Source organism: Schistocerca nitens, chromosome 9 (genome assembly GCF_023898315.1).
Source record: "Schistocerca nitens isolate TAMUIC-IGC-003100 chromosome 9, iqSchNite1.1, whole genome shotgun sequence".
Lineage (NCBI taxonomy): Eukaryota > Metazoa > Arthropoda > Insecta > Orthoptera > Acrididae > Schistocerca > Schistocerca nitens.
Window position 1 is genome coordinate 494,065,716 of NC_064622.1, and position 15,147 is coordinate 494,080,862.

General features: G+C 36.5%; 1 protein-coding gene across 1 annotated transcript in view; it reads left to right on the plus strand.

Moving 5' to 3' along the window:
- LOC126203934 (protein son of sevenless) overlaps positions 1-8,220 on the plus strand; it is a 168,431-nt gene extending 160,211 nt beyond the window's left edge. The window contains exon 25 of the mRNA XM_049938330.1: positions 6,411-8,220. Coding sequence (XP_049794287.1) covers positions 6,411-6,589 — 179 coding nt within the window. The 3' untranslated portion in view covers positions 6,590-8,220. The remainder of the gene's footprint in view (positions 1-6,410) is intronic.
- The last annotated feature ends 6,927 nt before the right edge of the window (positions 8,221-15,147 follow it).

Sequence of the window (15,147 nt, forward strand, 5' to 3'; positions counted from 1 at the left end):
AAAGGGGTAAGGCAGCTGCCACGCGGCCAGATCCCACCTTCGCCTTTCGGCCAGGCACGCGCGAGCCCACCACTGTCCGCCATTCACCCTGGAGTGATGGCTGACCGGTAAGATGCTCACTGCCGGAAGACGCAGCGACATCCGGGGTTCCATGCGATTCCAAGGCCACCGAAGTAGGCCTAGGTCTCACCACAGTTGCCCCAACGCCACTACGAGCCGACGCCTGCGCCTCGAGCTCGATGAGCCTAACAGACAAAGCCTCCACCTGCCCCCGAAGAGTGGCCAATTCTCCTTGCGTCCGCTCACAACAACCACAGTCCCTACACATGACTATGTTTACCCTACAAGCGAACGGTGTACTCGCCTTATTAGCAGCAGGAAATCGAAGTGCTCTCTCACTGACGGTCTAACCGACACTGAGCTGTTCTAACCAAACAAACAAAAGCCTGTACGATACGAGGGTCGATAGCAACGGCGATACTGTAAACTACACTGTTATTAAAATAAAAGGTTGTGTCTAGTAGGCACTCAAACACGCAAGAAATTACAAAAATAAAATATTAACTACCCAGATAACTGAAAATAAGTTGTACCTTTTTGAAGCTCGTAAAAATGTGTAACAAGCGAACGGTGTACTCGCCTTATTAGCAGCAGGAAATCGAAGTGCTCTCTCACTGACGGTCTAACCGACACTGAGCTGTTCTAACCAAACAAACAAAAGCCTGTACGATACGAGGGTCGATAGCAACGGCGATACTGTACACTACACTGTTATTAAAATAAAAGGTTGGGTCTAGTAGGCACTCAAACACGCAAGAAATTACAAAAATAAAATAGTAACTACCCAGATAACTGAAAATAAGTTGTACCTGTTTGAAGCTCGTAAAAATGTGTAACAAGCGAACGGTGTACTCGCCTTATTAGCAGCAGGAAATCGAAGTGCTCTCTCACTGACGGTCTTCCAAACAGCTAAGTCACCTGTGACCATCACATCTGTAGTGATGAGCAGGCCCTCTCGAAATATACAGAGGGTCTCACGCAGATGTCCACAGACTATAATTACCTTCCCAACCTTTACTGAAAGAGAGACCTCCCATGCCTAATCGCTTCCGTCACCGATCTTCTCCCAAATGTGTCTCATGACTGCATGACATTGTAGACAGTGTGTCTTCTAGATCAGCTGACGTGATGTCCTTAGGCTGCTATAAACTCCTCAAATCTTCCTCTTTAAGTTTTTTTAATTAAAAAAAATTGTAGCAGTGGAAATAGTTATTTTTGTCAACCTTACTACGTATCATTTGTTTTTGTGAGGTTTCTTCAATACCTTACCCTCTTCTTTCGTATGTCAACAATTTCTTTAATGATACTGAATAACATGCTCTGCTATAAGCTTTGTTGCTCTGCAACTGTTTACTTTCGTTGCCCCTGAAAATGCGCGTTTCTGCAATATTTCTTGCTATTTTTCTCGAAATATTCTTCTTGTTAGCTTTTTTGTCTGTCTTTGTTGCCTTCACTCGATCCTAGACATAATGTTCGACATACGTTGTATGCTTAGTGCTTATAGGGAGACATTGCACCTATCAGCTACATATGTCCTCCCGGTATAGCATATAACTTTCGATAGATTCCATTTATTTTCTAATATATTCTGGATACTATGGTTCTGTATAAATTTGTATTGTATAGCTGGTCCTGCTATTCAGTCCCAGCTAATAATCTTCTTCACCCTGCTCAGATCCTCTTCCCTGAAGATTTCGTGATTTAGCTGAAAAAGGAGCCCATTACTCACTTCAAACAATTAAAGCATTCATACTTCAAACATAGTAAAGCATCCATAACCAGAGTTCCATGATTTGAACCATATATTGTTAAATTTACCATTAATATGATGTACTTTACATTGAACTCCAGGCTCCTCCTCCTCCTCCTCCTCCTCCTGCCTGGCCCATATACCATAGAGTAAGTCAGATACATTACATTTTACATAAATTTCATTGCTAATACAGGTTCTTTGGTATTAACACCTTCCATCAGCAGCTGCATGGAGTAACTCGTCCACCACAGCAAGTGATGACTTCCGTTCACCACTCTTGCCCATGAGAGGTGAACTTCTGCATATATTCTTGGCCCTGCATAAACAGAAACCTAGTGACAATGTTCTGCATCACTTTGGCTCAGTTAATGTAGCATAATAGTGTTCCTCTCCATATTCATTTGAATATCTTCCATTTCTCAAAGAGCCTAAGAAATGTCATGTTACACTACAGCGGTACCCATACACTTGATTGTTGAAGTTTCCCCATTGCATGCAAATGTTGCATAGTGTTGGAAAGACTAGTTCTCGAGTATACTGACGTGGGACATTATGGCCTAATATGTTTAAATGATCTTCGTCAAACCCCAAGGGGGTGTCCCTGAACATAGTCACCAGTGTCAAAAATATTCACCTTAAAACAACAAAACCATTTTCTTGCCATGCTCTGTCTAATGCTATTGGTCCTATACACGGCACAAATGCTTCTGGCCCTTTCCGCTGTTGTAACCTCTGTATTGAACTCAAACAGAAAAATATTTCAGAAATATTCTGATTCCTCCACTTGGCACTCCATTTTCTAGTGTCCACAGCTCCACTCACTGTCTCCAAATGACAGTATGTAAACTTAAATAGCAGCAATTAACTACAGATAAAAATTACAGTCAGTACGTAAACCCATAGGAACCAGAATACCAACACGCAAAAACAAAAATGCTGCTAAGTTATGCAGAACCCAATTTATTATATTCACATTAAGTAATGCTATATACAATGTAAATGTCTGTATACCATATGGCACTCCAGTAGGTGTGTAAAAACACACATGTATTCTAATGTACTGTCAAAATTTTGAAGGAATTGGTGAAGAACTTTCAGAGATTTACAATTCTGTCCAAACATACATTTACATCTATATAAATAAAAATATAAATGTATGTCTGTTCAAAATCGTAAATCTACAAAAGTTCTTCAATGATTGCACAGTGTTGCAATTGAATATGTGCTTGTTTTTATATTTGTATTTTTATTATGTAAATAAATATGTGGCATGTAAAGGGTAAATATTATTACCAAAAATCTTGAAATTTCTTGGCCAATTTGCTTCAGGCAGTACTCAATGAACATATGGACAGACACACATTTTTAATATATAAGTATGTGTGTAATACATAAAGGGAAATCGTTGCTACCAAAAATCTCAAAGTACTTGACCAATTTGCTTCAAATTTTTGTGTATTACTGTAATAATAAACGTTCGGGCACACACACACACACACACACACACACACACACACACACACACACACACACACACACACACACAATTACTGCCAGGACTTGAAGATGAAGAATTTCACCACTCCATTTAAGTTTGCTTTCATTCAGGTTCATAAAAAATCGTCCAGTTTTCATCTCCTGTTAAGTATAGTGAAGAAATGCCTCCCCTTCAGCCATGTAATTTTGCAAAAGCTCCTTGCACGCCTCTGTGCACCTTTCTTTCATTCCTGAGGTCAACTTTTGTGGCACCAACATCAGTACGTCATGAAACAATATGGTGGGCTGGTCTGACACCAGTGTTCATCGTTGCTGCAGTATCACTCAATGTAATATGCCTGTTTTTCTGTATCAGCTCATCAGCTCTCACAACATTAGTCGGTGACTGTACAGACAGTGTGCCCTGGAGAGTGGCAAATCCTCAACCCTTGTTGCACCACAGTTAAACTTAACGTGCCCACTCGTACACTTGTGTTCATCTCAAAAACTTTCACCATATTGCACTGCCATAAATGAATTTCAGTTGGTTTCAACCTTTCAGCTAAAAGAAATCTAATGACATTTCCCTGCTCCACATTGGTGCAAACCTGCTATGGTGCTGGCATTTTGTTTCATTTATTTCCAGCATCCTATTTGTGAGGTAGGTGTGCCAGGCCTACCTGATAAGTTCTTGGACACCACCAAAAAAATAACAAAGAATCACAAGCTTTGTTGAAGTTTCATATTTTTATACAACTTTTCCGGTTATTTATTGAATGGACCCTGTGCATTGATAAATTTCTTCAGTTTTGATGTATTTTATATTTTGATTTCCGAATCTTTTCTGGTGCACTTGGAGTGTTAGAGTGTGTCATTAAGCTCACTGGATTACTCTTTTCTGGTCTGACAGCATGCATACACAACATGTACAGCCTACTTTCCAAGTAGCCTACCACGACAATCTCACCACTGGCTTTTTCCTGAATCCTAACACTTTTAAAGTCAAATGCAATTGTGTACTTATTATATAGTCTGTTATATGTTGATGTGGTTAAGAGCACTTGTATCAGGCACATATAAAATATTTTCCATTCTAGCGCTATACTGTTTCTTGCTTTGTCCGATTTCAATATCGACTATTCCTTGACAAAATGCACACATACGAGTACCTTGCTTTCCCAGTGCAATCACTTCAGAAACATGAAATTCTCTGTATGAAACAAAGCACTTTTTATTTCGGAAAGAGTGTTACACACTGAGCTTTCAGCCAAAGCCTTCTCCAGAAAAGAAAAGAAAACTCTCTCTCTCTCTCTCTCTCTCTCTCTCTCTCTCTCTCTCTCTCCAGCCACTCTGGCCAGAATTGTTCATTTTGGCATGACCTGAACTCATAACTGGTTACAAATTTGTTAAATTTGACCAGCACAGTTTCATTTATAAATGGTTTATTCACAGGATACAAAATTATTTAGTAATGAAACTAATTTCAGGGAGTTTTTAAAATAAATTTTTAAAAAATCAAGGATATTTCAAAAACACCACTAAGTAGCCTTGTTACAGTAATTCCAGGGAACCAAGCAGGACATACAAGAGTCCTGCAAGTTTAATTGCTTCAAAATGTTAATGGCAATTATTCTGTAGTAACACAGGAAAGGTACATATTTGAAGAGCCAACTTCCAATTGTACTACAATTAAACAGTGGAAGGGAAAAATTTTGTGTTGCTGAGATGAGAGATACCTAGATATTACAAAGCATAATGTACTATGGAATGCCTTGTGCTACCAATATGATGCCTGCATGCTGTTTGGTGAAAGTTTTGTTGTAAATAGCCTGATGTACAATAACTAAAATTGCTTGTGTATTTCATATTGGCTACACCTGTGCTTTTTATTAACTGTTATTATATTGTTCTGAACAGGCAGCATGGAAAACCGTAAAACTACTACTCAGCAGATGATATCCTAATGTTTCCTGTGTGTTGTGTTTCATTGAGCATGTCTTAATGAGCAGCACCACTGCACTACCCTCAGAACCAATAACTTTTTCAACAGAATGATAAGGATGTTTCAATTTAAGTGCAAGCATATATGAATTTTATGGCTCACTCAGCTCACAGGTACATCCAAGCCATTCTGTTGTTTTGCATATTGGAGATCAGTGCTGTTGGTCACCAGAGTTCTGGCAGTAAATGTATACTGATTAAAATTTTGGTGTTCTTCTGGGAGATGCCATTGCCTTAACCCAAATGGGCCTGTTAATGCCAAATACAAAGTGGCACCAAGCTATGTTGTCTTTAGGTCTACTGATAAAATGTACTGTCTTTATTACATTTTTTGTCTCGAGTATATCTTGAGAATGTGTGTTTAATCTCGTGCATTCTTGTGACCAAATATTTATAACAATTTAGTTTTCTTCTTGAGTAGTGAGTTTTTCGTATAAATTTATCAAAACAGCTTAAATTAAGTTTTGAAAAATAGATTGATTTGGAAAGCATTCAACATATGATGCACAATGAGCGGAATAAGCTATAAAATTCAAATCTGTTTCCACTTAAATTGTATTGAAAGTTACTTGATCTGGGGATAGTGTTGTGGCATCCCATTTAAAGTGCAGTGTTCTTATGATTCATCAGTACAGACTCTTCTGCTTGTTTTAGTGATGTTTATGAGTTTGAGAGTTTCTGAGACACTCCTGTTGCTGATAGTGATGTGTAAATAATTATTATGTGCAATGAAAGTTAATTTCACATGCACATTTCAATTGCTTATTGTAACCAACCTCTTTGATTCTTTGGAACTTGTCAGTTTTGCAGTGAAGCAGCACAATTCTTACTTGATGTTATGCAGTAAAACTATGTATTGACTATTTCAGTCATGTGGCATCAGTGTACTGGTCAAAAAAATTTGTGGTATTTGTCCATCATATGAAACTGCTTGTTTGCTGCATGCTTTCATTTTGAGGTGTGTTGTGTTGTTGAGGCTCACATAGGTTTGTTGTATCAAATACACAGCCCCTTCCATTGTGATTGCTCCGTTTACTGTACTAAATGTGTCACCAGTGTATGTCATGACACTACTATGCGTTACTTACAGCCTCGTGTATGAAAATTGTTTCTGTTTCAGTATCCAGCATCAGCCACCAGGCGTCTAGATCACTTCACAGTGACGAATGCTTAACTGGCTCACTGCCACGTCATCACAACCATCACACTGTCCATCGCACACCGCGCCTGCCACCCAGACCGATTGTCAACAGGCACATTCCACCACCCACATCATTTCATTTTAATAGTCAAAGCTAGTGCCTGCTTCTCATGGGGATGAAGTATTTGTATACGTACTAATTTATTTAAAGTGTTGGTGTATAAGAATATTTTGCTGACGACAGGTGGAAAATCCGTGAGTGGCTTTAATATGACGGTGTTTGTGAACTGCAGCTATGTAGCCTTTATTTTTGCATAGAGCTTAAAAAAATACTACTACCATATGACTGTGAGCCATTCGTTGAAAGTTTGTGGTGAACTGTGTGCCTCTTGGTGGACTAGTTGATGGGTGTTGATGGGGACTTTCATATGTTACATTTTTCCACTGTGGTGACATCTGAGCAGGATTTTTGTGAAAGTCAAAGAATAATCCATAAAGTTAATGATGGCTGTGTGATTGCTGATATGTTATGAGACAAGTAAGATATTTATTTATTTCTGACAAGGCGGGTGGACACCATTTAACTGGACCAAATGCTATAATCTGTCCAGCCATTCAGAGTTTGGGACGTATGGATAAGAATGTTGACAGTGTGTCTTGTTGCCTGATGTAACCACCTGAGGAACCCAGACAAATTAAATGTCTATTTTTGCTAGCAACTTGTTCATATTTTGGACATTTTGTGTGATAGTTGAGTAGAACGGGTTTACAGACTAGGATAGTGTGTTTACAGTATTTAGAACTGTTAAATGGAATGTGTTTGTAAGAGTTATAGCCAGAGGAACAATGAATATAGTACAAATGTTTTCTATTGCTTCTGCTAAAGTAGAATTCTGTTAATATTTTGATTTGTTTCCTTACATAACCCCTATTTTCTATTATTAAGATTGGGGCACTATGCACAAGAATAATGTGTAATAGATGTATTCACAATTGGTGTCATTTTACCCTCAAATCATATGTTGTTACCTTTTTGCTAAAACTGCATCTCCATACATCCTTTCAAGACTTTTTACAGTTTTATTTCATTGAAAAAAAAAAAAAATCTCGATAGTGTTTAAAAACATTTTTTCGCTATCATTGTCTGGAAAGGAAATTGCCAGTGTTGAGAGTTTTAATCACCAAGGAAGCCTTAGAGTTTGTAAATTAAATTAGGGTTTGTTTTTCTTTGAAGACTTATTTGCACATATGTTAAAATCCTGTCTATGTAACATTTTTTCTCTCTCTCCTCTATGAAGTTGTGTGGAAAATGGAAGAGTAATGTAAATTGTACTTCAATTGTTTTCCTGTTTTACACATCTCAGGTGATTAAGTATTAAGAAAATGACATCACTTGCCTAATATAATTGGTTTGATGTAGCCTGTAGCAGGGTAACAGTTTCATCTTGTTTGCTATGTAGATGTTTTATACTGCATTTAAAGAAGAAAAATGTGTTTCGTTATTGATTCCTTAAAAATAATTTTGTGGAACATTTGAATGTTTGCTGGTTTCAAGTTGGACATAATTTTCTGGACAATTCATAAATAGCTTAAAAAATTGCCTTATTTTATCATACATATATGTGAATAAGATACAGTCTGATAATTTGAGTGCATCTTGGAATAGTGAAATGTTCATACTTCATCTTGGAGAATGTGGGCACAACAAATAGTGCTGCTACTCACTTGCCCCCCACCCCCTTGTTCCAAAAAAAGAAGCCACAGCTCGATATTGCCACATAGTTATTTATGCATCGCAAAAAAGTTTTATTTCTAGTTTTTTTTTTTTTTTTAGAATACTGATGTGCAGGTATTTCGGGTGAGGTTGTGACTACAGACTTGCATGAAATTCAAGCTTGTTGATAGTAAAATCAGCACTTTTTAAACTAAAGATAATTATGTAACAAATACTGTCTTTTTATGGATTCTTGTGCAGAGGGGAAGTTGGAGCTCAAAGCTTGTGTGTGCAGTGTAATTGATGGGCATATCTTGTCTTCCTGAATGTCACGTGAATGAGTATTACTTGACATTCCACTTTACCCAATTCATATTGTAGTTTCCTGTTAACGTGCTACAAGAAAGATTGCATAAAAGATTTTTTAAGCTACATTCTTATGGTGTCAGATGCTTCAACAACAACTCGAGTGTACATATATTGTTGACTAAATTAAATGAAGTGTGTCAGTTCTGTTCTGATTCTACAATACAGCACCATTAATGGCTAGAGGCTTCATGCCTGATGCTGTTGTTAGGTTTTGAATGTAAATCAGAAGTTTGGTGCTCTGTTGTTCCTAGAATGTGAAATGAACACATTGTATATATTATCTAGTTTCTTATTATAATGCTCCATGAGTAAATTATATCAGTGTTAGAGGGGTGCTTCATGATATGTAGAAAAAAATTAAATGTACTGTAGTATTTCATTTGCCATGACTGAATAAGGAGTGTGAACGATAATGCAATTTAAATTAAGTAAAACTTTTTTGAGTTAGTTTTCTTGGCAGCCAGTCATTTGCAGAACTTTTTACATTATGCACTTTCAGTTCTGTGTAATACGTGTTATTTTTTAGAGACTTGCAGTAATTTTATGTATGTGAAAAAGATGGGGACCATCTATGTGCCAAATACATTGTAGATTTCTATTTTCAGTACTTTGCTTGTCTGAGGTGAGGTAACATTTATGGCAGCTACATACAATACTGACCTCCAGTTTTTAAACATACTGTTATTTTGTCTGTTGTTAAGTTACACTTTATTTGATTACTTTGGGGGTGTAATGTTCCCTTTGTGTGCCATAATTTCAGTGATCTGTACGAACTGAGCACATACTCTCTATTTTGAAAGAATCATAGTATAAACTGAATGAAGCAGTAATGTAAGAATTAATTATGGTAGTTGTGGTGTTGTAATTCTTACCCTTTTTTATGATACACAACAAACTTTTTTTGTGAGGCTTGTTATCTCCACGCTTTTCTGGACTACATCTTATCAGAGTATAACATGTCTAGCACCAATTTGTGCCCTGGATTTCATTAATATTTTTCCATTGATGTATACGAGTTGAAGTTTCAGTGTTAATCAATCTTGATGTAGATGTTGCACGTATGTGCCACAAAATTATTGATTACTTATTGGGTAAAAATTTATTTTACACTGAAGTCTTTTGTACTAGTATTGAAAAACCTTGCTGTCACATTAATAGGGTAAAGATTTATTTCTTTAATTTGTCTCATTGTGATGTAAGCCATAGTGTGTTCTGATAAATAAGAGCACAAGTCTGGATGTACAAGGAAATGTAGGGCAAACATGCCACAGCAATTCAGTTCTGCACCCAATAATTTTTTGTGGTGCTACAAGCCACGTAAAGCTGAAGAGTTATGAAAAACTGATCTTTTCATCCCAGACGCTTGGGTTCGAAAGATACTTGGAAAAGGTCTTGAATAGAAGACACACAGTAACAAAACAATTTTGTTGAAGCAGACAACTATGACTCGCATTACAGTATTGAAGAGGACAAATATTAAGATGTAAAAGTAGATTTAACAAAGATGTGGTACATATGTGACCAATAAACCTTCCAGCTTATCATAAGCAATCGTTCTTTGTGTTTAGTGAGTGCATTAGTAGATCATTTGTTTTAAAAATGTTATTAATTTTTGTTGCCCTACTTATAGGCAACATCCTCTTTTCCTGTATTTTCTCATAGATTTTATTCCTTTAATCCTTCTGCTTATCTTCACCCTTCTTTCCATTTTTTTTCTTTTCTTTGAGCAATACCATAACTCCTTCAGGCATTTTGACAATTTTCATTTAATTTCTCCTGTTTTTTGAGCTAATTATTCTCGGAGAACTACACTGTTCTTTGTCATTTGAATGACTGGTACATACTGGTAGTAGTGTCTTTTCTTCCCTTCTCATTGTATCATCACATTATCAATCAAGCCTATTGGTTGAGAAATATCTGTTTGTGACGCCTGATTTTTCTGGATTAAGTTACTGGATGAAGTTACTAATAGAAAGCAAACACGTCCAAAGCTTGTAAGTAATGTGATTCTATTTTGTTTAAGTAAAATAACTTTTTGTTAATACATCAGTGTCGAACACTGCGCGTTCATCGTTGTGACAGTGCGCAATGGATCTTTACCTTTCCAAAACATTATTTTGCAAACAGTTTGCATAGAAAAGGGTTATGTGCATTCCTAATTACTGACTGATGAATGTAACTTACTTATGAAAGGTGAGATCTGAGCTGCCCTTGATTCAGTGTTTGCAGGTTTTACCTGCATTGGATCATATGTTTTCTGTGTACTGTGTTCTTAATCTTCAGAGTTGTTAAAATATTTATTTTGCTCCCAACTTTAATTACAGCAAAGCACCTCCAGCTGCCAGAAGTACATTGCACAGAGATTTTGCTGTCAATTTGCCTTCATTAAATACAGCAATGTAGGTAAAGATAGATTGCTACTTACCATAAGTATTAGTCTATCTTTTCATAGGTTGTTGATATTCCTACATGGAGCTTCATTAAATAAAAATATTTTAGCTTTGAATTTGTCTAAATAGTAAAACTACATGCCTTCCCAAAACTCAATTTGTTTCATTTGCTATAGGGCTTTCTCTCCAGTGAAATGAAAAATTCTGCAGTAATTGGTAGAAATCATGTGCTCATTGACACCATAATTTTCAAGAGGGATTGGGTGGTAATAGTCGTCATACAAACCCACATGCACCAATGATTACTCTAATAAATTCCTTCATATTTTGATTTAAACTAAGTGATAAATATTAGAACCCAGAAGGACAAACATTTAGCTGACCTATGAAACTGGTGGCTACATGTGAACTCCATTCAATAGTTACTGCAGTAATAAAGATACATAAGGCCTATTTATTACAACTGAGAACAAATATACATCATCTTCAGTTATGAAATAAACAAACACCCACAAGAACATAAAAGAAATTATTCAAAAGTTGATTTGACTGATCAGTGTACGGTTTTCATATAATATCTTTCAGCTTAATTTCGGTATTGTATATAAAACAGTTTATGAACATATGGTATTTCAGAATAAATCATGGCCAAGATGGAATTGTTAGACTGCACTACTTGTTTGTTTCTAAATATGCCATTGAATTACACTCTTTAAGTTAGGATGGAAACTCACCTTTCTGGCTTGATACTCATTTTCAGTTCATACTCCTTGTTCAAATGGCAAAGAAATGAGTGTTATATATGAACGTAAATTGTATGTGGTCCTTTATGTGATCGATGTATAATTGTGTAGGCACTTTTTACAATAAATAATGGGTATCACATAGTACTAGAAGGCGGTATTTTATGTGACATTTGATTAGATTTGGCCTATTGTTGATAAATTTCAGTACTGTATGACCAATGGTAGTGTGTTATTCTTTGTGTATATTTTTTCTGTGTGTTTAGCAAAACAAGAAAAAAAAATCTCAATGTAATGGTAAGATGTAACTACATTATTTCAGTACATGGCTAGTCAGTTTATTATGATATTGTTTAATAAATGTTTATAGTAATATTTCTGTTATTTGGTGTAAAAGTAATGTAAAAAATTCTTTCTGCAAAAAATGTATTGTAAAAAGTAAAAAAATTAGAAAGAAAAAACAGAAATACTGGACTGGAAAGACTGTAACTTTGTATATTGCCTAATTGTGAAGAAAGTGTTCATGGCTATTTTATGAAAAAGGTAGAGCATTTATGCAAAACTTCATCTCATTAGTTAATAGTATATTTGGGTAGCATGTCTTTTAGTTACTTATCTATGGTTTTTTTCTGTTTTTGAGAAGACACACTTTTCCAAAGTTGCAGCAATTAGTGTTTTTATTGTTAATACACATTATTGTATTTGTCATACCGCTCAATGAGACCAATTAATGAATAAGGACCTAAATTTGTGATAGTGTGTAAGGATCATAATTATGCTTTTAACACTTACTTGTATATCTGTATGTAGAACATATAATATTTAAAGATAAAAATGTATATGGATTTGTAATTGTATTTTTCGCTGAGGTCTGTGTGTGTGTGTGTGTGTGTGTGTGTGTGTGTGTGTGTGTGTGTGCGTGCAGGTTATATATATTGCACACACATTTCATGTATAGTGTATATATTTATACATACACATATATAAATATAGAGAGATTAGATGAATTTTAAATGAACACAAACAAGTAAATATATCTATATACAAAAACTATACATATTGTGTGACATGACTGTGTGTGTGTGTGTGTGTGTGTGTGTGTGTGTGTGTGTGTCTGAGCGATTGTGTTGAGCTGCTAAGTTCCTTCTTATTAGCCCCCACCATGCCCCTTTTGCATAGAAAAGTAGAATTTCTAATGGGCTTCAGTGTTTTGTTCGATTTTGCTCTGCGTGACATTTTGAGACTGTGAAGGGCCTTCGTGTTTGAATTTTGTACTTCAGGTAACACATTTTCTGAGAAAATCGGAAAAAGGCATTTTTCTCGGGAGGACGGTGGAGTGACAAGTACTACATTTTGGCAAAACAAGACTCAAAATTTATTGGATCTCAAAGAAATTTCTAATTCAATTTACCCTAAAGTCTTCTACAATCCTGTTACTGGTAAAGTACTTCAATTAACTGCATCAGTTACTTGTAATATATTCATCCATTTGATGAATGCTTCTATGACTCCCCCCCATCCTCTCAAGCATTAAACATTGGTGGCTAGTCACCGTGTCACAATTAATATAAATCATGAAATTGAACCACTTAAGTGTGTGTGTGTGTGTGTGTGTGTGTGTGTGTGTGTGTGTTTCTACACAGGTGAGTGTGGTCCTAACAAGAAGTGGTCCAGGTGTGCTTGAGGCTGTTGTTCTAACAGCCCATTCTTAGTTGCAGATTTAATATGTAAGATGAACCCTTCATATGTTTATATTGTAGTGTTTCCTTATTGAATTGTGGCTGACCAATGTGAATGGAAGTTGCTCATAGGAGGAGTATATAAAAAAATTAACTGTGATATGTAGATTTAATGCACTGATTTGCATTTTAAGCCATGTAAATGAAAGAATGGGATATAAAAACTGTTGAAATGTATAAAGCCGATGAAAAAATGAATTAGAATGTACTTTACAGCACAATTGTTTTGCATGATTTATTCCCCCCCCTCCCATCCCCCCCCCCCCTCTCTCTCTCTCTCTCTCTCTCTCTCTCTCTCTCTCTCTCTCTCTCTGTCTGTCTGTCTGTCTGTCTCTCTCCCTCCCGAGACAGAATGCATTACAGGCAAAAGTGATTACATACTTGCATTACTCACATTCATCTTACAAGATATTGTAAAGGAAAGTGTCCTCAAGGTTCCCTGAAATTCAACCACACTGTAATACAACACAATACAGGGAAAATATTTGTATCAAGAATAATGTGACATCATTAGAATTGAATTTTAGGGGCAGAGATAGAAACAACTCGTGTTTAATAATCAGTATTATACCTGTGGATACAGCTTTCTATTTTGTTAGTGTCCAATGCAAATAGAATAATTGAAGTGTGGGGCACCAGCTATTATACCATATCTGCTGTGACACTTGTGCTGTACACTAGCTGCATAGTGCACAGTAGAACAGGTCTGTTAGAGTATGACACACAATCTATAGCGTTCACACATTAAACCTGTCACAGTTGCTGAATATCTTGTATGTGAAAAAGTTGATGCTCTATTACTGTCATGAGCACTTCAGATAGACAATTAAGAGTTACAGGTTATAGCGGCTTTAACTGTCTTAAGACAATGTGTCTCAATCCATGTTTTGTATTTATGACTGTAATTCATCGTACCCTCTTCCATATTTTTCTGTTTACTGTCTGAACAGTGTAGCACACAGAGGGAAGTTTTTTTTACCCCTCATTCTCATCATAGTTGGGGTCCTCGTACCCTGGAATATGAATGAGCTTCCTTTCCCTAACCTACCCCTCTCTCCTCCTAAGTAAGGAACTAATAGTTCCAAAAGTTAGGACAGTATCACCACCCTCACTTTTGCAGGTGCAGTACTAAACATTTTGCAATCTGAAATTAAGTACAGTCCATCAATTCTCTCTCTTCATTTAACAGTAAATACATTGAACCACATTAATATTATTGTAAATCCATTTGTCTGTTTTTAATTTTAAGACGCAGATATATAATTTAATTTACATACATACTGGTGCAGAATGAGATTTTCACTCTGCAGCGGAGTGTGCGCTGATATGAAACTTCCTGGCAGATTAAAACTGTGTGCCCGACCGAGACTCGAACTCGGGACCTTTGCCTTTCGCGGGCAAGTGCTCTACCATCTGAGCTACTGAAGCACGACTCACGCCTGGTACTCACAGCTTTGGAAGGTAGGAGACGAGATACTGGCAGAAGTAAAGCTGTGAGTACCGGGTGTGTGTCGTGCTTCGGTAGCTCAGATGGTAGAGCACTTGCCCGCGAAAGGCAAAGGTCCCAAGTTCGAGTCTCGGTCGGGCACACAGTTTTAATCTGCCAGGAAGTTTTACATACTGGTCATCACATTTGTCGACTGATAAATGCATAGTTATTGTGTACTACAGTTACAGATGTCAGCTGGTTTCCTTTAAAGATAATATGCAGTATGATCATGAGTCACATTTTATTTGAACCCACGTTTTTTGCATAGTGTT